General features: G+C 42.6%; 2 protein-coding genes across 2 annotated transcripts in view; both read right to left on the minus strand.

Moving 5' to 3' along the window:
• Positions 1-504: 504 nt before the first annotated feature.
• Positions 505-17,199, minus strand: LAMP1 (lysosomal associated membrane protein 1). Its single transcript, XM_032201776.1, has 9 exons — positions 17,100-17,199; positions 9,843-9,958; positions 8,259-8,472; positions 8,001-8,162; positions 4,186-4,418; positions 2,784-2,906; positions 2,220-2,289; positions 1,860-2,030; positions 505-1,539 (listed from the first exon to the last, which is right to left on the minus strand). Exons 1-9 carry the CDS (start codon positions 17,134-17,136, stop codon positions 1,400-1,402), a joined length of 1,266 nt encoding a protein of 421 aa, XP_032057667.1. The 5' UTR covers positions 17,137-17,199; the 3' UTR covers positions 505-1,399.
• A 4,165-nt stretch (positions 17,200-21,364) lies between these two features.
• CUL4A (cullin 4A) overlaps positions 21,365-27,873 on the minus strand; it is a 36,342-nt gene continuing 29,833 nt past the window's right edge. Inside the window, exons 18-20 of the mRNA XM_032192729.1 lie at positions 24,120-24,292; positions 23,168-23,320; positions 21,365-22,843 (exon numbers count right to left, since the gene is read on the minus strand). Coding sequence (XP_032048620.1) covers positions 22,748-22,843; positions 23,168-23,320; positions 24,120-24,292 — 422 coding nt within the window. The 3' untranslated portion in view covers positions 21,365-22,747. The remainder of the gene's footprint in view (positions 22,844-23,167; positions 23,321-24,119; positions 24,293-27,873) is intronic.

The following is a 27,873-nucleotide window of genomic DNA, read 5'->3' on the forward strand; positions in this document are numbered from 1 at the left end:
GAGCTTATTTCATTCCTCACGAAGGAAAAACAAACAAAAAAAGTAATAGTGCTTTAAGAGTCTTTGTGCGGCTACCCAACACTGTGATACTGTGCTATCCCATCCTGTATGCTAGGAGATGCTACTTTTCATCTGCACTGCTCAGTTCTAAGGCCAGTGGCATCCCTTCAGTATGGCAGCAGCTATCAGGAACTGAGAGTTTGTTTCACCAGGGGTGAAATCCATCGTTTTCTAGTCCCTTGAGGGTAGCTGGGCAGAGGTCCAGAGCATGCCAGCCTTCACCAGCAGAAGGCAGCTGCTCTGTGTAAAGCCTCACTGTAGCTTGGCTTTGGAAGAAAGAGAGGTACAGTTAAACCTCACACAAGTTGTTTTTTTCTGCCAGAGGAAAAAAGAAATGTACTTTTAACAATCCCGTACTAAGGATAGCTTAAAACTTCAGAAACAGAGCCAAGACTACAGCACTTACCAGTCAACTGTTTTAAAAAGTGATCAGCAACACAAGGATTTACAGAAAAAAAGTGTCTTTATTAGCATTGTTACAGGCAATGCATACATAAGAACTGATCCTTGAAGTGTACAACCCCCCAGCCAAGTTTAAAGCAAGAGAATCAGCAGATTGAGACCTATATTGTACACATGTGCAGTAACAGGATCTCTCTGGACCTTCCAACAGAAGAGACTGAAATCACTTTACAAAAAAATGTAAATAAAAATAACACCCATTTTTAAAAAAGTGCCGGCTCCTCACAAGCTGGCGTAGCATCAAAAATATCAAACAGGGGAGCTGTCCAATCATAAAGAGTTCCTGTAAGGTTTGCGTATTGCGTTCACACCCTGCATATGCCAGGCATCGTGTTTAAAGCTTAGTAATAAAAAATACACACCTAGTAGACAAGGTGGAGTTTAGAGTAATTTCCATTCTGTCAGTTGTTACTGGATTTCCTTAAACGCATCATCAGTATAATTAACATCATCACTGGATGGCAGCAGTACCAAAAATGAACGTTTTCCCTTTGTTAAAGAGTTCTGCAATTGAGTCAAAGTAAATTAGCAACATCCCTCTCTGGAATCTTTACACTGACATTACCTTATGCCAATTCCAAAAAAAAGCACCCTTTAAAAAAAAAAAACAAACAAACAACTTTTAGCTGGTTTCTAAGTGGGTAAATATTTAAACTAGTTAGCAAAATTAAACACCAGAATTTTCAGAAGTTATTTCTGTGCATAGTTAAATGCTGCAAGATGATTTCACGTTTAATAAAGCAGACTTTAAGAAGCAATTTGCAAGAAAAGGTGTTCCCTTACAATATCAATCTTAGCTCAGGGGAGATAGGTATTTTTTTTTTTCTCTAGCTTCTTGCAATTGCTTTTCATCTACGCTGGATTTTAGTGCAAGTCATTAAATTGTTTGATATCCAGCATGGCTCCTCCTCCTGCCGCTCAAATAAGCGATCAGGACGATTAGAACAAGACCAGCAAGGGCTGCACCGACTATTATAGGGATCAGCATGTTGTTCTCATCCAGCTGACATTCTTCCACTGAAGAGAAAGAGAGATTAGCATTAGGCACTAGTCCACCGACAGACAGGTATTTCCAGAACCCCACTCCTGCTCTTCCATGACTCTTCTCTAGACCATAAGTAACAAGTCCTAGTCATTTCAAAGCTGCTTTTTACACTCGCCTCAATTCAGACATCTTATCAACCCCCACAACGCCTGCAATAGGGCGTGCAGAGACTAAGCACAGCACCTACAGAGTTGTCTTTTGACTCCAGACTATTAAATTTACACCAAATATGCAGTTCACAAACCTTAGTGTCATTCCCTCCATCTGCCCTCCTGTAATGTAAACCACTTACCTGCCCCAAATTTGTCTCCATCGACCTTGAAAACCTGGACCTGAACATTGAACACGTTGACGAGGGCTTTGTCTGTGACCTGGAGATTCTCCTCGGCACTGCACTTGTAGGAGTTCCCTACCGTAGCTCTCAGTTCGCTCATGCTGTTGTTTGAGGCTTCAAATATTGGAGCTGCGTAAGAGAAAGTCTTATTACAGAATCCCGAAAAGCAGGAGCTGCAAGGTCATTGAGCTTCAAATTCATCCTTTTGAGCTTAAAATTCAAGGCATTTACCCCATTTCTAATGTTTTTTTTTAATGCAGGCAACCCGTAATGTTTATTGAAGTAGTCACTGAACGTAAGCTTCCTGAAAGGCCCTACCTTTTGCCTCAGAAGGCAGAGTCGTGCTGACACTCACACCTTGCAGGAAGAATTTGTCACTACTTGCATTCTTAAAAAAAAAAGAGGGAGACCATTAGTTCTAATTTAAAATAATGATATACAACAAGATGTTGATGTTAGGGTTCATTTGTGCGTGCATTCAAAGGACAGTCCACAACTGGGATGCTAGCATCCAAAGGGCTTATTTTTAGAGAGAAAAGGCTACCGAGGGTGTGCACCTTAGGGAAGGCTGCTGGTGGGGAGGGGGGCAGAGAAATGCAGGCTGCTGCTCCTCAGACTGACCTCACATCCACCCCAAAGGCAGAAGTCCCAGCTCTGCTGTAAAAGCAGTAATGCCACCCGTGCTACAGGGAAGTAACAGGTCAAGGCAACAAATTTGATCAATCCAGAGATCATCAAATGGAGCATTAAAGTATTAAAACCAAAGGCATTTTACTCATTCCCCTTCCCACAGATAGATTTTCTGCTCTACTACTTGCCCACATTAATTTTCCTGCATCAAAAGAACTGCCAACCCTCCATGCTTTGTCTATGGATCCTTACCAATACGAAGTGGAAGATGATCTTTGTTTTCTCAAAGGTCAGATTCAGGAAGGCAGACGTGTTGTCACATTTTCCAGAAGCAGTTGTGTTGTGTGGTATGAAATTCAGCAGGTCTAACCCCATCTAGGAGAGAAGATTGATTACAACAGCTGTCCTTCGAGCAACTAATACACCACCACGTGGTCAGGCAACTCCTAGTTTGCCTGTACTCACACGTATATGATGCTTTATTTCCCTACCTATTTCTCATGCAAAGAGGCAGATATGTAATGTAAATTAGACCCAGTATAAGCTGCACCAGAGCTACCACGCTGGCACCAAGAGCAAAGCACATCTTCGCATCCCTAAAGAAGCTCCCTGCAGCCCCAGCTGCTGATAACCTGCTGCCTTCTCCAGGCTAACCTTCTTTGCTCCTGGCAGCACGAGGAAAACATCAGTAACCACCACTGCAGAGGGAGCAACAAGCTATAAAATACTGCTTCAACGTGATGTAGAAGCAATCAAGGGAAATGTCTGCAAGGATGGCACCTCCTCACTGGTCAATCAGAAATTAGGCAGTCGAGCTGTGCTGGAATGTGCAGGAAGCAGCTTTGGGAATTCCATACAATTAAGGTGGCTTAAACACAGCTGCCATCAACCATCTACTTAGTGTGCAGCAGCATGTCAGCAATCAGGGCTTTTACCTCTCAGTCATAAGTAAATGCAGTATATTCTTGTGCAGTACGAAGCTCCTAAATCCTAAACAGACACCACCCTCCTCACAGCAGGCCCTTTTATCACTGGGATCCAACTTAAACTACACAAAAGCGGCCACAATTTGTTTGCCCATGGTCATTCACATTACCTCAGATATGAGAACAGCCATTATTTAAGTAGCTCTTAGGCACTGCAGTTAATCCCAGCACTCTTTGATATTCGCTGGAAATTAAGTAAGGCTTTCGCAAGTGTTTGAGTCCCCTAAGAATTTGTCAAGTCTGTACATTGATACAGTAGGAATATTTCTGACTCTAACAGTCATTCCCCACTTTCATGTGGGTACTCCAGGCCAGATTCCTGTAATTAACAGTTTGCACATCATGTTTAGATGGCATCTTTGGTATAGAGCTCCCTCTATTCAGATCTTTATGATTTTTTTAACTGCTTTTGTGGCATGGCCATTTACACTAACTGGATTTGACAGGCAAGTTTAGTCCTCTTAATAGAAAAAACTACTTTAACGACCACTTTCAGTAGAATACAACTGTTTGAGTAACCACTAGTCTAAACCAAGCTAAACAATTCAAATAGAGGACAGGCGTGGATGAACACTACAAGGAATCAAGCTTTTTACAGAAAACAGCCTGTAATAATTCAGCAAGTCTTCGCGAAAGAAGGAATCCTAAGATCTTGAAGAAAAGTGTACCTTTTCATCTTTTTTTTGATAGGTGATATTAAGCTGTAGCCCCATGGAGGCAAGCACACAGGTTCCATTTGTGCCGGTCACGTTGTATCTACCAACTGCAGGGTTTGGAGGCAGCGCAGTGGGCGCTGGGCTAGCTGTAGGAACCTGGCTGGTAGTGTGTTTAGCAGTTGTCTGTTTAGGAGTTGTTGGTACTACCGTGGTAGTAGAAACCATATCTTCAGAGCATTCTGTCACTGGAGAGAAAGGAAAACAGACAGTCAAACAAAGGCACGGGATGATCTACCTTTATAATCCTCCAGGGAAAAGGAGGACGATTTCAAGTAGCATTTCCTAAGGGAAGACAATAAAAGCTGAGAAACAACAGCGAAGCATTGCTGGAACTCTTGCTGTGAAATTTAAGAAACTTAAAACATCACACATGGAAATGCCACCTCTGCTGTTATTTGTACAAGTTCATGGTGCCTGCATCTGCTTTTATTCATTTGTCATTTTGCTTCACAATCACATCAGGATAAATAAGATTCATATGCTCAGAGCCAGCCTTCCTGCTGTACAGTCACAGCAAGGCTCAAGTGACTCCCCCTTTCGGGCACTCTGTGCTAGCAGCAGGGGAGCAGTTCCTGTGCTCAGTATTAAGCAGTTTCCCAGGAAATACGCAGTCCTCATTCCCTCCTTTCCCCCCCCAGTACACTACCAGGTCACGAGGGCCCTACTTCATTATTTTGGCAACACCCACAGTAGCATTAAAATACCACTGGGCCTGTTATCAGAGCAATGCTGTGGCTCTTTTATCCTTAACAACATGACTTCAGGCCCTGTTTCTGACGGCAAGTGTTCTGGTGTATCCTTTCCATTTGGGATTTTATGCCCACCCTCTCTAGTTCTGCATGACGAGCTACCTGCCACCTGAGCTACAAGGCTGCCTGCCTTTTCTTTCCATCCAGTCTCAGCACCAGCTTCCAAAGCAAAAGGAACAGTGGCTTCATTTGCCAGAGCATTCACAAATACCTGGCAGCAAGATCTCAACACGTTGTGAGAGCCAAGAAGGCTCCTGCACTGAAGATCTAAGCCAAAACCAAAGGTCGCAGCAAAGACACTGCTGTGGCACAGGCTTCCCTGTTCCAAGCCAAGGTCATCTCCCTATTTCAGGGATAACTTGTAACTTTATAAGGATGACAGCAAGTGTGACTGTGCTATAAATCATCTCAATTTTGACACAATTTCTCAAAAGGCCTGGTTCTAAAATGCCATCCATATCTTGCAGATACCAGATAACTACCAAATAGCCCCTGTACAGCAGCTTAACTTCTGATTATGGCTCGGAAAGAGGAACCCCAATCACACCTTCTGAACTCATATAGACTCCAGCACAGCACATTTTCCTATTTGTACTCCATTTCTGGAAGGTGGAAGTGCAAAAAGAAGGTGGATGAGAGGAGGAGTGACCCTACCTTCTGTAGACTTAACAGATACTGCTCAGGTCCCAGAATGTGATGATTTCCTAGCCAATAAACCAGACAGTCACCTTGATTGGTACTTCAGTGCAGGATTTCTCTCCATCTGCAAGGCCTCAACATATACCGTGTACCACCTCTTAGTGCAGCTGGCAGAGATGGAAGCCTCCATCTCACTTCAAGTGAGAGTCTGCACTGGGTGGAGTTTTGATACAGTATTTTTACTGAACTCATAGCACAGCTCCTACCAACTCTGCAAGACAGACGTGGAGATAAGATACCCTCATGTCTTTTTCTGAGGGTTACAGAAAAGCAGCTGACAACAATACTAACAGATAAAATCCAAACCTCCTCTTTTCTTCAGAGCTGCAGATAATCATTGCAGTAACTGCCAGAAGTTACCGCTGCTAGTGATGCACAGATGCATTGAATACTGACTTTTCTCCCCTTCAGAGAACCTTACCCAGATCACCAGCAGAAATACCCTCTAATGAAAGAGCTGCAGGTTAAGAAAATGTTAAGGGAGAATTCTAGATCTAAAGTTTATCAAGAACTAGCTGCCAAGAGGATAGGGGAAGTCTTAAGCTCAAAAGGGTGGAAAGAATGAACTTATCTGGAAAGAACAAGGTATTTTCAGGACCAAGATTTAAAAACTGATAAAGTAAGAATTCTTTAACCACCTGAATTAACAATAAAATGAGAGGAGATGCTCATTATGCAGGAAGAGTGCAAAAATACAAAAAACTGGGTACAGTCTCGAGAATAATAAAAAACAAGGGAGTAAGTTAATCAAATGATAAAAACGAGCATGGCAACGTAAGTAATAGTAATGTGGAAATAGAAAGACAAAACAGAGCTTGAACTCAAACTAAAGCATCTATCCCCAGATCATAGGATCACGTGTCTTTTCTAAGGACAGCTTCATCAAAACAGTGATACCACAGGATGGAGGAAAGCAACCCTGAGGAAGTGAGCCTGGCAAAGAGACATTAGGAGAACCTAAAAACGGAAAAGGAATCAATTAGGAATAGAAACTAAAACAAATGTTGATAAACTTGTGTTCCAGAAGGAACATCCGCCCCAAATAACGCAGTATTGTCTTACAGCTCAACCAAAGGACTGTAAGGACAGATAAGTGGTGCTGAGAAGTATTAGGCAGTAAGGAGATTTTACTGAAGTTTCATAGAGATTAAAAAATAAAAACACTTTTTCCTTAATATCATGTTTAAGCCAGCTCATAAGTGATCACCTTCCATATTTATCCAGTACACCTGGATAACTGGATCCAGGCACTTAAAAAAAAAAAAAGAGATTGCTCTGAAGACTGGAGTAATAGAAACTTTTCTAAAATTATAAATATAGGTCCGTTTTTTTTTGCTGGAAAACTAGTTCATTAAAAGGGAAAAGCCTGATCAGGAGAATGATAATACACTGAAACCTGCGGCAGTAACTTGAGGCAGCCATAAAAGAACTGCATTATCATGCATCAAGCAAAGTATTTCTCAGAGATGGGACAAGGATACTCCCATAGAATGCAGCTTTTCAATGAATCCATAGGATGCCAGCACTGTCTACCCTAGTTTTAAGATTAATTTCAATTTATCAAGCGTATAAATGGGATTAACAGCCCAAGAAAGAAAAGTTTCACATTACCCTGAGAAGACTTCTTACTTGCCCCAGCAAGACTTACCGCTTCCTAAAATGCCTCGGACAAACATGAAGAAACACGAACTGAAGAACTTTGCCACAGAAACAGCACCGTGAAAACACCATGAAGTAGCCTGACTTCTAATCATTACAGAAGTGAAATTCTGAAAGGCCTTTCAATGCAAGCAACCAGGACAAAAAGTCATTCTGACTGAGGCTGAGTAAACATAATTTTTACAGCTTATGTAAAACTTCCTGTAGGAATTGTTCAGTATCTGCTCCCTACGGAGCAGTTCGCTGCTGTCCTCCACTCTGTCATTAATTTTCCCCAGAGCACAGTAACTGGTTCAAATCACTTTGGTAGCGTAACCGTACAGTAATCAGATACTTCTCAAACCAAGATTTTGGCCATACATCCATCCAGCTGACCTACTGCAGCAGGTCTTTATACCCCTAGACAATCATGAGCAGAAGGAACGTTCCCTAAGGCCTGTACAACATCCTTGGGAACATGGTGCACCATCTTCCAGTCGTAGACACTGACACCCTCAGAGAAAATCCGAGGCCCGTACATTGCAGAAGATTCTGCTACAGAGCTATCAGAGCTTCAGGTCCAGCCTACAGCTGCCTAAGTATGATAAATCAGGACTTCAAAAAAAATAAATTATTAGAAAGATAGTTCCCCAAGTACATTTTCTGCTACAAGATACTTACTGTTTCTGCTGAAAGTGCCGTTTGTGGGGAAGGCTTCCAAAGTCACATTGCTAAAAGTAATGTTCACATGCTTCATAAGGATGTGCTTGGAGTTGATGCATCTGTATTCTGTGTCCAGATGTGCCTGAATAACAGATTTTTGTGATGCTTCCATCACTTTTCCTGTGGAAAGATCATATTGCATCAGTTGGTAACAGTTTTTACAGAAGAATCAGTATTACATCCGGAAGGGTGACACAATGAGAGCAGGAAGTTTACCTTCAGTTGAATTATGGAATAAAGTTGTATCTGACAGGTTGTAGCGGAAAGTTAGCTGTTCCACTTGGTACTTATCCACAGTTTTTGAGAAGTTCAGGCGTAACAAGTGTCCTGCTCCAAAACTCAATGCTAGAATTGGGTTAGATGTGTTGCCATCACCACAGGAGCTGTGTGGCTGCGTTGTGGCATTTTGTGGAAGAAAGAAGTGTGCAAACTGTAAAAAAAAAAAAAAATAATAATAAAAATAAAAAAAATAAATAAAACAACATGTAATATAATGTATAAATGGGATAATGTAATAACTTTTCCTTACTGCTTTTTAAATATCCTATGAACCTGCTACAAAGCATACAGCTGACACTCTTATGCTATGTCTATTTACCTACCTGTATATAGCAAGTAGCATGTCACTGGCACTCAGTGTTTCTAAGAACATTTGTCAGAAAATTGAGGACAACTGAGGACAAAATGGTATGTCCTCAAAGACTTTCCCTTTAAGCTAGGGCTAGGAATTTGCAGGTGAACCTGTACAAGGCAAATCTAATCTGGTAAACTCCAGGCGTGTGGAAAAGAGAATTTACCCTTTGCTTCTTGCAGTACAAATGAGTCAGAACAAAAGCAAATGGTTCAGCATACACAGTTTGGCTCCAATTCTTTTGTATTTATTATACATTAACAAGGAACTTGGTACCTGAGGACAAACAGAATGCTTAGTGGAAAGCATGAGCTGACTGCTCAACAAGAAGAAACAGACCAAAGCACATGATGAAAGCAGTTACCTCTGAATGCAAACCTGTGTAGCATTATCAGCAGGATTTCAGACCATCAGCACTGAAAAAGTCAACTACACAACTCAGCTCTGCTCAAATCACACACAGCGAGCGTAAGCACTGGCAAAGCAACTGGATGTTTTAATCTCACACTACAATGACTGGAAAAAGGTAATTTTAACAAAAGTGCCTTAAAACAGGCAACTGCAATAAGATTATAAATAATCCACAGTTCTGTCTAGTAGTAAAGATGGGAAAAAACAGCGAATTGAAAAGCAGAGTATTTGTAAATAAAGATTCTTAACTTTCCAGTTACAGACTCGCTGATAAAAACCTGTAAGCACTGCACTGGTCTGAAGATGCACTGAGATTTACAGAGATATGCTAAGCAGGTCACAGGTTTCAGGGAAGCTTCAAAGCTAGATGCCAATGGCCATTTCCGTTCAGAGGCAGCCCGTATAAGTAAGCTGCAGTGACCAAGTTCACCAAAAAGAGACGGGAAGTGTTTTATCCTTTACAGTCACAATGAAAGCCATTTTAGCTACCAACAGGACTCGTGTCGAATTCCAGACAAAATTTCACATGTATCACTCGTGGTGGCTTCGGGCAGCTTCAGTCCTGCTGTATAATTACAGGAAGCGTCAGTAATAAAGGAAAAGTTGATGCAACGTGACTGGAAGGACGGAATGTCTGCAGAAGCAGTTTTTCTGGCTTAAATATTTGTTCAACGTTTGTTTCAGTCCTGCAGAGGTGCAAAAACACCCCAATTTTTATAAATGCGTGTTAGAGACAAGCAGCGAGCTCCTCCCATTACCTGTTTTTGCCCATTGCTTTTGTATTCCACTGTGAAGGCTGCTGTCAGGTTAGCAATTATGCAGACTTTGCCAGTTGAATCTTTCACATCAAACGAAGAGGAAACCTGCAAAAAGCCTGGTAAGAGCGACAAGGAGTTAGCTTGGCGTCACATTAAATTTACTTTTTGAACTAAAACAATGAGACAAATATGTACAGCTCTATGTTTTGGGAGAATATCCTGAACAGCAGTTGAGTTTGGAAACGTTTGTGAAGTCTATTTGCTAGCCTTAACATCACTAGCACAGGATATATTTAACAGCCCATTTAGAAAATGACAAAACCACCCAAACTATTGACACGAGAGCTCCTCAGAGCGTAAGAAAAACCTGTAACCACCGTACCAGCCCTGCTGCTCGAGACAGCAGCTCCTCATTCGTCCTACACAGCAACTATTTTGCAAGCTGCAGCCAGAGCTGACTTAACAGGTCGGACTCCAGCACTCAGCCTCCCCCCGCAGCACGCCGCGCTGCCTCCACTCCCGCTGTACCAGGACGCTCGGCCGCACACGCGCTGAATGCAGCATTTAGAAGGCTTGGACTGACTGCAGATGTTTTGGAGCTCCAGCCAAAAATAGCGTGACAGAGCATGCCACCCTTGCCAGGAGAGCGTCTCTTGACTGTCCTCACGCTCCCCGCGCTTGAGAGGAGGCCGGGGGCCGCGACCTTGGCTCAGACGGAGGTTGTTTTCCTGCCTGGTTTAAGCTCATCTCTGACCAAGCGCTGAGAAAAGCGGGGCTTCCTCCCTGAGCAGGGTAAAGTCATGTGGCTGGAGAAGCGTGGCATCATCCCTGCTAGCAGGCTGCATTCAGCCTGAGCACTGGTTTTGCCTTGCTTTGTCTGCAGCAAGTGCCAAGCAGAGAGCGCTCTTGCATCTGTACTCATACCAAGGTGCTCACATTCTTTATTGTAAAGCATTTTCTGTTTCCGATTCTTATTTTGTCCCCACACATCTGAAACAAACCTCACCACAAAAAGCCTGCGCCATTTTCCTGCTAGCATGTTTGTCACCTCACAGAAAACCTTAAAAAGAGCAGTTACAAGGCACAAACCACTCCATTTATCACAAGCAAATAAGCTTTAAAGAGTCAAACACGCTAATCCACTCCACTGCTGACACAGCAAAAAGATCCATGTGAGGGATTATCCATTAGCTAGCTTCCCAACCCTCAAGAGGCTTTTCAAAAGCAAATCCCAACTTCAGAACTTTTTGCCACAAAAGCAACATGTACGCAATTGCATTGTGACAATTATTAGGAAAAACTGGACTTTTGTCACAGTTACACTCAGGCACAAGGCACTTCAGTTGTAGGAACACAGTGGGAACAATTTCAGCAAGCATTTGCCCTGCTTGCTTCCCCCCAGCAACAGTTTCCTTCATCTCCAGCAAGGGACATACATCTCCCCCAGCATCAAAGGCGATCAAAATTAGCTAATTAGCTAATACTACCAATGGAAACTGCAACAGAATGAAAACCTTCAGTATGCATCCTGATTCCGTTGTTTTATGGCTACCAAAAAAAAAAAAAAAACAAAAAAAACCAAACACACACAAACTTTGGTGATTTTAGAACTAAAAATGAGTAATAGGCACTACAGAATGAAAAAAGTTTAAGAGAGAATTACAGGGCAAAGAGAAGACTGAAAAACAGCATTAAGAAAAACTTGCTGTCCTAAAGGAAAATATGAGAGTCCTGCCCATTACAGATGATTCAGAGAACAACAAAAGACAATGCAAAGGTACCACAGAAATCACTGAATGGAACAGAGATTCTGGGAATGAACAGCTGACAAATTACCCTCGGCAAGTTTAAGTAATAGAGAACAAGTGGTTTGAGCAAATATTAAGAATACCACCTACACAGCTACTAGGATTATGCAAGGTTAAGTTCACACCACGATACGAAACCCTGTCTGGTTAGCGTGGAATAAACACTAAAACCCCATTCCCCCTCCAGAAATGTTAGGCAGCCGCTGGATTTGCAGTGTCAGAGTGATGAGACATGCGTCAGGCATGAGACATCGAGCTATCCTCAATGAAGTGGCAAAACAGGGCTGCTTCCCTGCAAGTGAATTGGCGTTCAGGAGGACGGCGATCAGAGCAGGCAGTGTAATCCACTGCCATCGTCCTGGGGGCGGGGATGGAGAAGCATACAGAACAAACTGTGTGAGCAATAGAGGAGCACTGAAAAATTAGCAAAGCCACAGAAGAGCAAAGCAAGGTACTGAAGGCAAGACGTTCCTGCCTACTCTTCGCTCCAGCCAGCCAGCTTAAAGCAGCAGAACAGCTTGCCGGGTTTGGGAGGAAAGCAGCTGCTGAGTTTGAGAAGGCTGCTTCAGTGCCGACCAGTGATTAATGTGTGAATCATCTCCAGCCCACAAACAATAAGAGTCTGCAGTCAAAATGTCAAGAATACAGAAAGCAAACTGATGTTGAATCAATCTGTCCTGGGAATATTTCTAATTAAGTTACATAACGTAACGGTCAGTGTTGTCACAGCGTATCTACAAATTGAGAATATTGCTTGTACTTCTCATAATGGTACCATTCTTTGCTGTTTACCACAAAAACTGATACAGCCTCCAGTGTCTTCAAACTTTAAATGCTCTTCTTAATAAACTACAGCATCTTACTGTGCCAGAGCCACGGCAGTACTTGATTTACACAGCTGAATAGATCCCAGGCTTTTCAATAGCAAAAAGTTTTCTGACATTCATTCTTCATTCAGCTGGAAATAGTATGTTATATCATCTAGCAGGAGAATCACCAAGGATGTAGCAGCATCACAGAAATCTCACTTTGTTCAGATGATTCCTTTGGATTCCAACAGGAAAAAAAAAAAAAAAAAAAAAAAAAAGGTTCCCTCACACATTTGTTCCCTCACACATTTATTCCAGCTGCACATTTTCACCTGAAAATGGTAAGGTAACTGATCCCTTTACACCTCATTTCTGAGGTTATATTGTCATGCAAGGAAGATTGAAGGAAAAACTGTTTAAGGAACAACTAGATAGATACATTGCTTAAAATCCAGCATCCATCTTCAACACACCTAAATAAAAAAACACAACACAGAGCTTAATAACACTCCAAGAATCAACAAGTCAAAGACAACTAAAACTTCCTTGGTCATACAACAATTTATCTTAAACTCATCTACCACACACACAAAAAAAAAAAAGTTAAATTTGTTTTAAACTGAGAACTGTGAAGCTAGCAAAACAATCTGGCATATCTGAACAATCTTAAATCTGAGCCCTTTTGAATATTGTTCATAGAAAGCCAGGATTCCCCTCTGTTGACCAGACCAAGATGCTTTCAGGTTTCAAGCTTTTTATGATTTATATCCTGTTAGTCAAGCGCAACTACCCTTAGGCTACTCTCCCTTATAATGGAAACCTATCAAGGGAAAAAGATGAATGTTTTATTTTGCTCTAAAAAAAAAAAAAAGCATGCATGTATTAATGCCAATTGTTTACGCTAGCTGCTTGCAGAGAGGACTTCGGTAACAATAGTTAATCATTTACCATCTCTGAGTTTTTTCTAAAACCATCGGACAAAAAGGATCTCAAGCATGAAAGCTACTTATACGTTGTTTTTTGTTACTGTATTTGTGTTTTCTGCATAAATATTGTCCTGCCTCCCTCTGTGAGGAGCCACCAGGCCCCAGTGCCAGGGGTGCCTGTGCAGCAGGTGCCTGGCGGCCATTTTGTATCCATGGCGTCAGGCCCTCAGCGCCACCACAGGGAGCGCCGCTACCCCCAGGGCAGTGATCCAAGAAGCAAAGCCATGCTGGGTCTTCCCAAAAGGTTTACTTCTCACTGTACACATGAGTGGAAGTGCCCCAGTAATTTACTCACTCGGCTGGTTCAGAAAGATCCTGTCAACTCAGTGCCATTTTGCGAGCAAAATGGTGACCCTGGTGCTTCAGACTCCTAGCGTCTGTGACAGAATGGGAAAAAACCCTGAGGTGTTTTGCTTCTCTCCTCTAATCATGTCTTCCAATTTAAGCACCACTCCCAGATAGACACCTTGTACAAGTCCTTTCTTGGAAGAGAAGGCAAGATCACTTGCTTAGGATCCAGGATCTACACTACCTTGGGACTGTACAAAACCCAAAAACTTATATATATATACACACACATATATATATATACACACACACACACATATATATTTAAAGATCATACTATTCATTAACCCTTATGTTTCTGAGGAACAAACAAAAGCAATAAATCCCTTGACAGATCTGATCCATGACCCACTTGGCCTCAGACAAGATGGTCTTCATAAAACTGAGTTAGCATTTACCTGTCACCGGTAGACTCAAAAGACTGAGCACAAGATATCAAAAGCATATCAAGAAGAGATAAGGCTGGGCTCACATCTCAGTTGCTGTTGGGACACGCCTGAATACAAGCACAGTGACAAAAAGCAGGACCAGAGCTTAATTCAAGATTGGTGGGTACCTTGGTAGGGAAGATGAGCTATCAAACTCCAGATCCAACCCCAGAAGATGCATCCTTGCCAACTTACAGGGATGGATTCACATGACCTTAGATGGTATTTTTAATACTGTTGATTTACATTATTAGGGCAGTAAGCATTTTGTTTCTCAATCCAAGTGCGCAGGTGAACGACCTTTCTCTTTATAAACACCAAAGCACAAAGCGTTATAAAGAAAAGGATATTTTGCAGCTGTACACTTGCCATTTGGCCGGACAATTGCACAACTGCATCAAGTTCAGTCACATGAAGCTTCTTTACGGTTTACAATCTAGAGGAAGGAAGTCTTGGGATAGCTCTACAGCAGCTGATTACATGAGTCTACCGGGAGGGCTGATACACCATGGCTGGACTCTTTCCAGCACTCAAGTTCATTTTGCACTTTCTGTGGTTAACACTGCTGTCTCACACCACACAACTAACACCCCCTTCAAGGTGTTGGGGCTGACAGCCCCAAACAGCACCACACTGACAACTTAAATCCCCTTGGAGATGAGGAAACTGGAAAAAAGAATAGTCTTGCCTCAGTAAACCACCCACCTATTCTTATTAAGAATAAGGGAATAGATCTCACTTGTCAGGGAAAGTAAAACCATATTAACATATGTAATATTACACAGACTGAACTCTGTGTATTTAAGAAATGAGAAACCACTGAAGGTTAATCCAAGAAAAGGAACTGCATTAAAAGCAAGGACTACTGTCCGTGCTGCACTGGCAGGGTGCTACTTACACTCTCGCCCTTGGAAGCAGAGAAGAGAGTGCTGGCAGGCGGCGTGCTGCCAAGTGGCAGGGAAGGCTGAGAAACTGTCACGCTTGGATTGAACAAGATACCACTTTATCTTAATGTCAGATGCACCAGAAACATGAAGGCCTGATTTACCAAAGCATAAGATGCATTTTAAAGAAGTAGGCTTGTAACTTAGAATTCAGGTAATGCAATGAAGCATTCAAATGGCTGCTGTAACTACTGCCGCTCACACCCAAAAGGGTCGCCTGCCAAGCTTAAGAGAATAAATACCAGGAAATCCAGGATCTCACTAATCTTTCTCAAAGAATTTCCAAATCACGCCTGATTTGAGAGAAAAGAAACCATTGCAGTTCAGCTGAAACAAGCAGAGGCAGGCATGCCTTTTTAGCACGAGAAATGAGTTCTCGAAGACATGGGAAAGGCTACACTGCAATAAAAATAGCTCCTCAATGAAATACCCACCCTCTCCTTTCAGTAGGGCTCCCCCGTACCTAGAGTAAACTCTCCAGCTTATCATCTGCTACTGATTAGCCACCATCCTATTCACTAGGGAACAATCTGGAAAGAGGTTACGCAAAAAGTGAAACTTGAAAGCCGGTCTGGACAGGGACCTAAGGCATGTCTCAGGCAGCATGACGGGGAGCCAGTGGAGTTTTTACCCTGCCAGGCAAGAGAGCCGCACAAGCCAAGGCTGCATAACCTGTCATATGATGACAGACTGGCACTAGCACACCAATTCAGGTCCTTTGAGACTGTGTCAATACACTTAAAGAAGCCGTCAAGCAAGCACAGTGGTAAGTGCGGCGTTTGCTAGGGCAACATTCCGCAAGTTGCACAACACAGCAGTGGTTATAGTTTATGAAAACTACTTCAGAGTCTCAGTTCCATACAGCTGGTAACCCTAAGACTCAGGAAAACAGTAAAACACCTCATTATTTAGCGGCTGGAATTCATTAGTCAGGTTTATCCTTTTAAGTTGCCGTTTCCAAGAAGCATTCTGGCCTGTTATCAGGGCGCTGCTAATCAGCACATCCAATGCAAGTACAGGCAGCACAACACGCTGGTAGCAAAGTTTGAAATTCCCCTTCAGACGCAAGTTGTGCAATAGAAGCACGTGGATTACGCGTCAACAACCCTGAAATGGCATCATGGCACCTTCAACTCCCCTCCTCCTCCCTGCCAGATCCCAGATATTTCGTTATTCTGATCCTGAATCAGGGAGTATGTAGCAATGCCTGCCTGCACTTCGATTTTGGATGTGTTTTCTCTGCTGTGCTCATGTTTCAGCGAGGAGGAGGGCTTATTGGTGCTCCAGCACTGGAAGAGCACAAGAGACTCTGCTGGGCTGGACACCCAGCACAAGCGGCATGTTGTGCTCAACAGCAGGCAAGCACGATCGCAGTATTTCGAAAAGCTACGGCCAATTTGAGGGAAAGCACTTGGTTTCCTTTAGATTCCCGGAATTTATCGCTAAAACTCAAGCCCTTGGCTCTTTATATTAGCCAGGAAACTCATCAGGAAACACTCCATGCTGACACACGAAGAAACACCCAGCTCAGCACTTGCTATTCACGGCGAAGGGAAACCGAAGCAGCAAATAAGCCACGGCGAGGGGAGACAATTTGTGCAGACCCCAGCCTGCTGCCTGAACCCGAGGCACTGCCCAGCAGCGCTTTGATACCTTGATCTCTCTGGTACCACCCCGATAACCCTCAAGCCTCCCGCGATCTCACCCAAATCGGCGTTCACCCAGAGCACCGCAAGGCTGCGAAGGAGCCCAGGCGAGGCGAGGGGAGCCCCTTCTTCCCTCCCTCCCTGCCTGCCTGCAGGTTACCCGTGCCTCCAAGGGCAGCGTCCCCCTCTGCACCGCAACGCCTCCCCCTGCGATTTCAGGGCATAAAGCGGTGGGGAAGGATGTGGAACCCTCCCCCCTTGGGGTCTTTAGGGCGCCGTCCCCCTTACCCAGCAGAGCGGCCGCCGCCAGCAGCCGCCGCGCCATGGCCGGGAGCGGGGAGCGGGGGACGAGGGGCGCGGAGCGGCTGCGGGAGGAGGAGGAGGCGGAGGGGGGGGGGCGCAGCGGGAGGCGGCTGCGCGGGGTCACATGACCGGGGGCGTCACGTGAGCGCTCTCGCGAGAGGGGGGTGGGGCTGCAACGGGCGTAACGGCCGCAACGGCCGCCCCCAGGAGGCTCCCCCTGAGCCCCAGGAGCTCTGTGCTGTGCGGGTGAGGAGCCCTGGCACAGGCTGCCCAGAGAGGCTGTGGGGTCTCCTCCTTCGAGGCCTTCCAAAGCCGCCTGGAGATGGGCCTGGGCAGCCTGCGCTGGGTGGCCCTGCTGGGGCAGGGCTGGGGCCTGGTGGCCTCCAGAGGGCCCTGACAGCCTCTGCCATCCTGTGATCCTGTTTTGAGGGCTTTCTGCAAGCTGCCCTGTGTCTTATCTCTGCCCTCACACAATGTGAATAATGTCAGGCCCAAGCAGCCTTGCCACCTCCAGGTATTAACTGTGGTGCTCAGGTGAGGTGTGCAGCCCTGGGATCCCTGTGTTAAAGGGCAGGTGGTAGAGCTGGGTGAGAAACAGCTTTGGCCTGCGACAAAACGCACCTAAGCTTTGTATGGCCTCCAGAATGCTTCTTGCCACTGAGTTTAAAGGCCATCTAAGGTGGGTACAGTCATCTCACATAGAATAAATCCAGTCACAGCCGTATAAACTCAGTGGAAATTAATAATTTGTTATGTCTGAAGTGATGCATCTCTCTCTGCCCATGTAGACAGACAACCCATGTATCTGTTCCAGCCCAAAACAGGGACCACTAATGAGTTGTCCCTGTATGACTTGTCATACATGCAAAATTATTTGTGTTTTCACATAGCTTCTGACATTGCCTGATAGCTTTATAAACAGGAATTTTAAGAAATCCCACACCTTATTTTTTGGGGAAAAAAAAAAAAAAAGTGGTGTTTTTTCTATTGACATTGTCAGAAGTCAGTGTAGTACAGCAACACAGAGCCCAGCCATTTGATCGCTTTGTAATTCAATGCAATCCAATGCTCTCTCTTATCTAAGCTGTTAAGGATACAGTTTCTCCAACTGAAACCTTTGAAGTATTTATTTTACTATTTCTATTAGAAAGTGCCAATAGCTGCGGGCTGCTGCTTTCTCCTCATTACAACCTACTCCAGGTTAGTCAGGTCAGAGACGGAACCCTTTCCACTCCCAAGCTGCCTCTGTGCATTTTTATGTAGGACAGATTGGAAATGCAACGTAGCTACTACCAGCTGCTGAAGTCAGGTGCGGTTGTTCTAAACCAGATGACCTTTCCCCGATGTTTGTCTCGTTTCACTTACACTTCCTATTTCCACAAAACATCCTAGAGAGGGTTATCAGCTCTTAAGTGTGCCTTGGAGATCTGCCTTTCTCTTCCAACGATGCTGCTATAAACACTTTCTTTATAACGCGTTTTTTTCAGTGCCTTTTTAAAGGCAGAAACACTTCATTTTTCACTTGCTTTTTCCTGCAGCTCTTGGAGTAACCTTTATCCCCACCATGAGTTGCCAAAAGCAGAAGTTAGCCTTTAAAAAGGACGTTAAGGAACAGCTCTGGTCAAGTGCTTTGAATGAGTCATTTGCAGAGGAGTGGAGGTGGGACACGGCTTGTTCCGGTTTTTTGATCGCTGCTTTTGGAACCTGCGCTGAGAGTGGAGGAAAGCCTGTGGGCTACTCAGAGCCTGCCAGAACACAACAAAGAGGGAGGCCCGATGGCACGCTTAAGCTCGCTATTCAGTGGCCTTCTTCTCTGCTGAAAAAAATGGGGTAGGCATTGAGGAATTGAGAATTTCCCTGACGAAACACATCTTACGCAAATATTGCCATCAGCCTCGCTGCTCAATTACTTGTTGGCCAGCATCAGGCAAGCTTGGTAGCAGGGTAAGGTACAAGCAAACACAAAATCAGGGCTTGTCTAAAAGCCGGTATACAGACAGAGCCCAGAGATCTCAGTGCTGTCACCGAGGGAACAGCGGTCACGCGTTGTGTGAGCTGCTGACCAGCGTGCAAGCAGTTCTGCATCCAGCACGGTGTGTTTCTGGCGAGCCACGGATGCAGGGTGGCTGCCTACAGCAAAGAGCACGGGGAAATGCTGACAGGATCTGAGAGACGGGTGAGTACAGCCTGGCGTGCACAGTTCAGGCGGAATATGAGCAGAGAAGGCAGAGTACAGGCTGAGAATTTTCACCAGGAAAGGATTTCCATGAAACACGACTCCTTTTTTTTCCCTGTAGCTTTTTGCTGCCTATTATCAGGCTGCACAGGGTTATTTTCCTTCCAAAGAGATTCACCTAGGAATAGATAACCAAGTTCGTAGTACAGAGTCCATTCTCCCTAGCACCAAAGATCAAACAGATACAAGTAGGTCTACATGCGTAACAAGATGATACACTGAAGTTGCTGGAAGGGTTATGATTTCTTTTCAGAGACACACAGCACAAAGGGATTCACCGCCAGGCTGGATTTCCAGATCCAGGTGTGTGTGTGTGGCCTTGTGCTCCTCTGCATTTTGTGTTTCAGGGGAAGGAACACCAAAATCTTCAGCTCAGAATGGAGCTTCAATGGAGTTAACACCAAAGGCAGAAAGAAAGCCGGAGCAAACCGAAGAAGTTAGATAATGAACCCAGATCCAGACAAAGTATTAGGGGGGGAACTAAAATACAGAATGGAGACAACCCAACACAAGGAATGGGCAGGAGGAAGGCAGTTAGTGCCTGGTAAGGAAAGCTTTAATTGCCAGACTCAGGAAGGACCTACAACTGTCAGCCATCAACCAGCATTCTTGTACTCATTTTCCCCTCAGAAAACCTTGGGATGGAAAATTGTTCTTTAAATAGATGTAAGATATGTCTGGATAAGTTAAACTAAAGGTTGAAGTTAAACTCAAACTAGAAGGTTTTGGTTAAGACTCAGATACCCCTCACTTGCATCCCAGACTCCTGATTTTTTTTTGTCCTTCCATACAAGGGAATTGCTACTGAATTTATTCCAAGGATGCTGAATCACCAAGATTCAGGCTTTCAAGGCATTTCCTACTGAGTGTAGATGCACTGCAAGGGAAATCTGTTGCTTTGCTGCAGCCTGGCTTCATCACTAGGTGATCTTCCAGGAAGAAATTTTGAGCAACGTCATCCCTGTGGGCACAAATACACACGTGGGACATAATGAACCCAACAGCCACTATCAACTAAAAGCTGGTGGAGACAGGGTGCTCAGCCAAATTCTATCACCAGCAATCAAAAACCAACCAAAAGCAGCTATTTCACCATGAAACAGCGATTACCATGCTGACTAATGAGCCAACTGCTTTTCTGTTTGTTCAGCACGCACAAGATTCCAGGAGAAATTTGAGGCAGCTGAACAGAAAACGAGGGCCTGAGAACAAGAGCCATGAGCACACAGCCTCTCAGTCCCTCCCATAGCTTTTGAATCGCTGAAGCCACTTTCAGACCATTTTTGGGGGGGAGGTGAGGGAGCATGGGGGAGATTGGCAAATGGATCATGGAGAGTAAAACCAATGCTGATGGTTGGCTGTTAGCAGTATTCTGCAGTACTGCTTCTTGAGGTTATTTATGGGGAGCCTCCAGCCAGGGCCAACCAGCATATATCACAGAAAGACAGCCATCATTATTTCTGCTGCTCCTGGAACAACCCATTTTTAATTGCTATACCAGAGTAATTTGGCCAAGGAGTTCTAGGCAATGGCAATTAGGAAGAATTGCAGATCTCAGCACTTTTAATCAATTAACATCACTTTGCAAGGCAGAATCAGTCCATCATCTTCCGAATAGCACCGCTGCTCTTAACATATTGTTTAAAACTATTGGACCAGGAAGTGCAGCACACGTTCGTTGCTTGGTATCAGTTACTGTTTACCACGGCCAAGTTTCCATGCGGACAAAGCCTCTGCCCAGCACATTTCTGTGAAGAGCACCTTCCTTTTTGTTTTAAAAGCCCTGAAAGATGGAGCTGACTGGCTTTCGCATGCCTGGAAGATCAGTTACAAGGCAAGTCATAATTAACGCTAAAGAACGTACTGCGTAAATTAAGGGCCACATTCTCACCAAGGCTAAGGAATTTAATATGCATCAAAGATTTTATTTGAATTAACTGGATTCAAATATTAAAATAAGTACATTAAATTACAACATTAAATATGCTTTAAATACAATAAACTAGATGTTTTTAGTTTCTAAACACAAAGGGAACAAAAATAATTCAGAAGAATGCAATACAATTAATGACACCAGGTGACAGAACAAGGACTTCATGTAAATCTGCGAGATGTCAACTTTTTGCAATGTTTACTTTAAGAAGACATGGTGGCATTTCAACTGATGCACAAAATCCATGTTACATAAACTTAGCAAGGTATCTCTCAGAAAATATTGCTGTTATAATTTCTCATTTTCGCCACGATCAAAACTCCTTTGGTAGCTCTTTTTCAGAGTGAAACACACCAGTATGCAAATCCCGAAAATAAACAGCATCTTGTAAGTATTACCACAAAAGGTATCTTCTTTATAGTTACAATTATCTAACAGATCTACAGTGTCTTTCCTCCTTTAGTTCAAATCAACTTACATATATACAATATGTAACAAAGTACTCACAAAATCCTTAGTCTTTCAAGACAAAAAACTATGCTTTCACAACATCAAGACCATAAAAGTCTGTTTTTTTAAAAAAGTTCTCGATTCTTAAAGTGGAGCACGCTGTACAGTAGTTTCCCTGTGATTTTAAAGGCAAAACTAAATGTTACGGCAAGTACATCAACAGTGATAAAAACCAGTTGCCCTAAAATGAGGTAGGGCCTCTGACTCAAATCTAATCCTTGCCACCCAACCCAGCAGAAGTAGTAATAAAATAACAATCCATATTTTCGCTAAATAACCCAACAATTCACTACACACACGAACGCAGTTGTCCTCTTGGCACATAAAGGATCTCACTTCAAAACCTGATTTATCCAAACCAGACTGAAGTTCATACTCATTTGAAAGAAAACTAAATGAACACAAGGTCGAGAGTTTTCACGGTGCAGAATTTCAAAAATTCAGTGTATTTCAACAACACTGTTTGTACATAAATGTTCATCAATTAAGGGTTTTTAAAAAGTTACCCAAGTTGTCACTGTAGCTAAAGAATGCAGCATATAGGGTCTTTACGGATGCAGTCAGGAACACAGAAATGAAAAAAACCAGACTTGCATCCATCACAGAAGCATTTCTTACACAGGTGATTTTACCTTTCCAACCAACTTCGATGACAATTTTAAGCAAATCTGTAAAAATAAATCGAGAAGAACCCAAAAGAACAAACAAATAACTAAAGGAAATAAAAATGCGACATTTAAAATTAGTAAGGAGTCTTGACAAGGATGATCAGTTACCATATCATTTTGCTTCTTGTCCACAGCAGTGCATGCAGCTGGTTGAATAATATACATCAACCTGAAATCTGCTAAAAAATAAAGTCTGGAACAGCATAGGTATTCGGTGTCCTGAAGATATATTTGGATTTTTTTTTTAATTTGTATTTTTTTTTTAAATAAAAGTATTTCCTCTCCATTATGCAACATAGTGGTACTGATTGGGGTTGTCTTTGTCTCTCTCCATATAGTCCCTGTCAATGAGAGACTCGATCCTCTTTTTCAAGTCTCCAGGCTGCAAGAAAAGATGGGATTAGTAAAACAGTTCATGATACAAAGGCAAATATATTTTATTTAAAAAACAAACACACACACACAACCAAAACCAAAAGACAGGACAGCTAAAGACCACGTAGGAATAGGAACTACAGTGAATAGCTAAACAGAATTTCCTGCTGATCCTTTAGCTTTCTGTTCACATGCTCATTTTAGTACTTGAACCTTTGAATTTGATTCAGGCATACTGCACATTTCTTACTCTTACAGACAATCTGAATGGGAAAGTATATGACATATTTTTAGATAATCCTAGGATGGTTTGAAAAACAAAATCTCTTACCTTCACTGGAAATTTCAGTTGATTATACAATTCAGAAACAAGAAGATTATGACCGAGAGTCTTTCTCATCTTCATTATTCGTACAATAGCAGCATCAATCTGGTATTGTCTGTCTTGGAATACTCTTTCAGTTGTGCTAACCTGTTCCTCGACCTAAAGAACAATACAACACCATGAATAATTACCTTTCATTACTATTATTTTATCCATTATATTTCTGCAGTTAACCTTTCCAATGAAAGGAAACTCATTCTTGTCCAACTCTGAGACAGATGCAGACCTCGCTACATGCTCATAACTAAGTGATTCTGAAGAGTACTGCTAAAGGAAGCCAGATATAACATTAAGGATAATGTAAAGAAAAAATCATGTCTTATTTTAAATCTATTTGATAAATTGAACTAATCCATAAGAACTCACTTTAGATTTGTAGAACACAGAAGAATTTGACAGTCCAAATACATCAGGTCTTCAGCATTAAAAATGCTCAACTGATTGGAATTTTTACAATTTTATTTTAACACACAAAGACCAAAAGGAAACAACTCGATGCTAATTAAAACACGTCAGCTGGTGGCAAGAATTGGGATTCAAGTAAAACAAATATATCCACTACAAAAGAAGGGACAACCCTGCCTTTTTAATAACACCTCCTAATAAAGGAAGGTGACATTTGATTAACAAGTTCAGTATAGTACCAGCACTCCGGTCATACCATGAAAGCTTTTAACATGGACTGATACATCTGCAAGCTCCTATCAATTTAACATAACAGCATTTAGATGTGCAGGCACAGGAAGAAGGAACCTGAATTGGTTTGATTTCAGTGAGATTTAGGATCTTTATTGCCTCCAGTCAGCCAGCCTGACTACCAAAAATGCAGAGATTCTGTCTCTCCGTGTGGGACATGGGTAAACAGTCAACCAGAATGAATGCAAAAATAAATACATACTGTTTCTTTCATCTGGATTTGATTGATCTTTATTCTAAACAACTTATGCTTGAAATCACCATTAAAGATGAATTTGTCTCCATCTTCTACATCCTTGCCCTTTGGATTTTTAATCAATACTCGCGCTTTCCCACAAGCTAAAGACTGCAAGGTTCTTCTTAATTCACTGTCCTCTGTGAAGAAGTTCAAAGTACAAGAGAAAACAGAACAAAATGTTAATATGAAAAGTTTTATGCAATTAATCTAGCCATACAATTTAAAAAGTTACTGTTGTTTTTTTTTTTGTTATCTTCTTCCAAGCTAAGTTCTAATTATGCAACAACTTACAGCCTTCAAGCTTGGCCTCACACATATCTCACAGGCAGATGCTGAGAGTGTGCACAGAACTCTACAAGTCAACAATACAGACTCAGACTCATCTCAGCAAAGTTTCTATCCAACAGTAGTATCAGAAAAAAATTCACAGCAATGTGAGCCTGGTTTTGTTGTTGTAGTTTTGTTTGGCAATCAAAAGAAAAATCCGCTGATGACAGGAAACTCAAGCCAGCCATTTTATGATTTCAACACTCTTTCTAAACATGCACCAGAAATTATAAACACAAATAATAAACTAACAAATGAAAGAGGAAAGAAGTTGATAGGAAGATGTTTTGCGAGAAGGTACAGCTGACAGCTATTATAGTTGCAAACTTCCCCACAAGAAAGTAGTGGAAACAAGGGGGTGAGGAAAGTTTTATCCATTAAGATTTAAAGCTAAAAGCATTTGGACAAGTAGATAAAACAAAGTCTAAAATATAATTACTAGAATGTTTTGAAGTCTCATCTCAAGATTTTGCACTGCAACAACCTCTGGAGTCTCCCAGAATACTTTTATTGACAACATATACTTATCACCGAATGTGTCAGATCTGAAAAGCTTAAGAATTGAAGATTTTGCAATCCAGTGCTGAAATGCACAGAATAGCTGACTAAAAGATTAACAGTTATTATTTCTAAAATACTGTAACTTTCCCATTCACACAGGATGACCAGTTCTTTTAAAACAAAACAAAAACCTCCAGCTGTTCTATTACTGCTAAAAAAAGCCCAAACTCTAAACCAAACTCTAAACTTCATGCTGTTTCAAACTTTTTAGGTGTTTCACCTTTAGTAAATACAGACATGCCCAGGCCCAAACCCCTGTGTAAGGATGCTGTTAAAAAAAACCTTACAGTTCCAAGTGTGACCAATTGATACAGATGAGGACAAAGGAGGAAAAATCTTCATGATTTTGGGGGTGGGGGTGAGGATGTTGTAATAGTCCATAAGCCACTTTTCTACTTAGCATGAGGAAAAATATATGACTTCCTCACCCAGAAATGTGTAAGCATTTCATGTTAGATGGGAACGGAATTTAAAGATACAATAGGCAAGTACTGGTTTCTGCCATACAAACTTTTAATTTCTTTATGTTAACTTCAGTAGGACTCTAAGTAAACCAAATATTTATCTGAGTGGCCCTATCTTCTGCTGAAGTCTGTAAAGGAGACAGGAAGACGTGACTGATAGACAGGAGGAACCAACATGAAGCAGCTTTCTCAGGAGTTCCAATAGGAGAAGAAAGAGTACCAACGCTGCCAAACTGATTTTTATAATGCTGGAAAATCGCAAATGATTTACACCTCATTCCAGTACGTGATTCATGAGGCTTTATTCTAAGAGGTCCACGGGAAGATATTAAATAAGCAGAATATGGGTTGTGATTACATTTATGATGTTCTCGATTAAAAATCAATGTATGTGCAAGAAATTGTGGGCTGACAATCTGAGTTGATCTGAAGTTCGAGGATGACAGCTTTAAGGTCTGCCATTAATCTCAGACAGCTAACCCTGTTTCAGTTGAGACCAGCTGCATTATATGTTATATGGAGTAGATCAAAATGTCTGGCTCTGTTACATATGACTGCTAATCTCTGCATGTGTAGTTAGTTATTTCCTCCCTCCACAGATGTGTTCGTATTCAGCAACGCTGGTTGTCATCTGATCTCCTGATTGTTCAAGTTGGAGATCCTTTTGTAACGTTTAAAAGTTTCAGATTTGACCTTCCTAAAGAATCAGCATCAAATCTGTCGCATCTTTTTCAGTTCATTAATGACTACATTGAAAAATAACACAGGGATCCCAATTAGGAGCTTCCTTCCACTGTGAAAGTGACCCATTCATGTCTACTTGTTTTGTCTTCTAATCAATCATTCACCCGTGACAAGAATTCCCTTCTCAAGCCATGAAAACTTATTTAAGAGTTTGTAATGAGCTCTTACCAAAAAGCATTCTAAAACCCAAGTGTACAATTACCGTGCATATGCTTGCTGACTCCCTCTAAGAAGCTGAAAGGGAAATTATGTGTCACAAATCATGCTCTTCCCTAATATACACTTAGCCATGAGCCTCTGGGTGAATACTATCAAGTGGTAGTAGTCTAATTTACCATCAGATTTACTAATCTGTCCTGAGCCCTTTACTAACACTTAACTCAGTGCTTTATTCTGTCCTGTGCATTGGGTGCAGCTCCCTGGACTCTTCTGCCGTAACCACCAATGTGCAAAGGCTGGTTAACACCTCGTAATGGGTCTCATCATAAACACACATCAATCAAATAACAACTACACAAGGCTCCCAACACCCCCTAGAAAGAGTTAGCACATGTAAACACCGAAGCAAAGGAAGTGGTTAGACACAATTCTTTAGAGCGGGGAGGTTCAGCATCCCTGTCAGCGCTTGCTTTACAACATAACAGTTGTCCTGGATCAGAAGGTCCATCCAGACCAGTGTCTGGTCTCTGACAGTGCCACCAGCAGGTGTGCACAGGGCAGCGTCAGAGAGAAGCTAACACAGCAATGCTTTGTGCTTCCTTGCTGCTGCTCCTCTCCTCATCCTACTGCTCCCTGAGCCTCCAATCATTTAGGGCTCAGGGAATTCCTAAGGCAGAGGCAGCTTCCATGCACTGAGGTACCTTTCCATGCATTGCTCGTCCTTGAATTCTCAAAACTTCCAGCTTTTACAACATGCTGTGGTCAAGTTTCACAGGTTATCACTGCTGGGCAAAAATCAATCAGGGTACTGCTCAGCAAATGCTGAGCTCCCCTCAAAGCAGCAGGAGGCAGTGAGACCTGCTTCTGAAACCATTTCAAGACTCCTCTCATTTAGAAGGGAGACTGCTAAATGGGAACGGGACCTCTCTAGAGAAGCTCTGAATGCCTTGTGTGGGTAGAATTTGGAAGAGTTATTTTACTTCAGGTATCCTGGTCTCAAGGGCCCTGCGAGCCATGAACTGTCCTCATTCAGGGTTTCCTACACCATTGCCTCATAAGAGAGAGAAACAGAGATGACATAACAAAGGCAGCTCCCAACTATCCATCAATTCTAGCCAGCTGCCTTAAAAAGAGTCTATTGAAATCCTTCCTATTGTGCTGGGACATCATGGATTTCCACGCAGCAGATTTTATCTGTTGCTGTAAGGCAGCCATAATGCAAGCGCTGAGGTAAAGTAATACAAGGTGAGAATGCAGGATCTGGATCAGGCTTGTATGAATTTCTGTTTGTTCCGTAGGCCTTGTACTCTGACCTAATGAGTCTCTGGACCATCCTGATGCTTATCACTCATGATGGCACGCTTTCTCCAGCTCCCTTACCATTAATGGCACAGGTGACTCAGCAACCTGAAGATTCAAGGCTGAGAGGCTGGAGTATCTAGGCTGTGCTGTGCTGCCTTCTG

The sequence above is a fragment of the Aythya fuligula genome, chromosome 1 (genome assembly GCF_009819795.1).
Source record: "Aythya fuligula isolate bAytFul2 chromosome 1, bAytFul2.pri, whole genome shotgun sequence".
Classification (NCBI taxonomy): Eukaryota; Metazoa; Chordata; class Aves; order Anseriformes; family Anatidae; genus Aythya; species Aythya fuligula.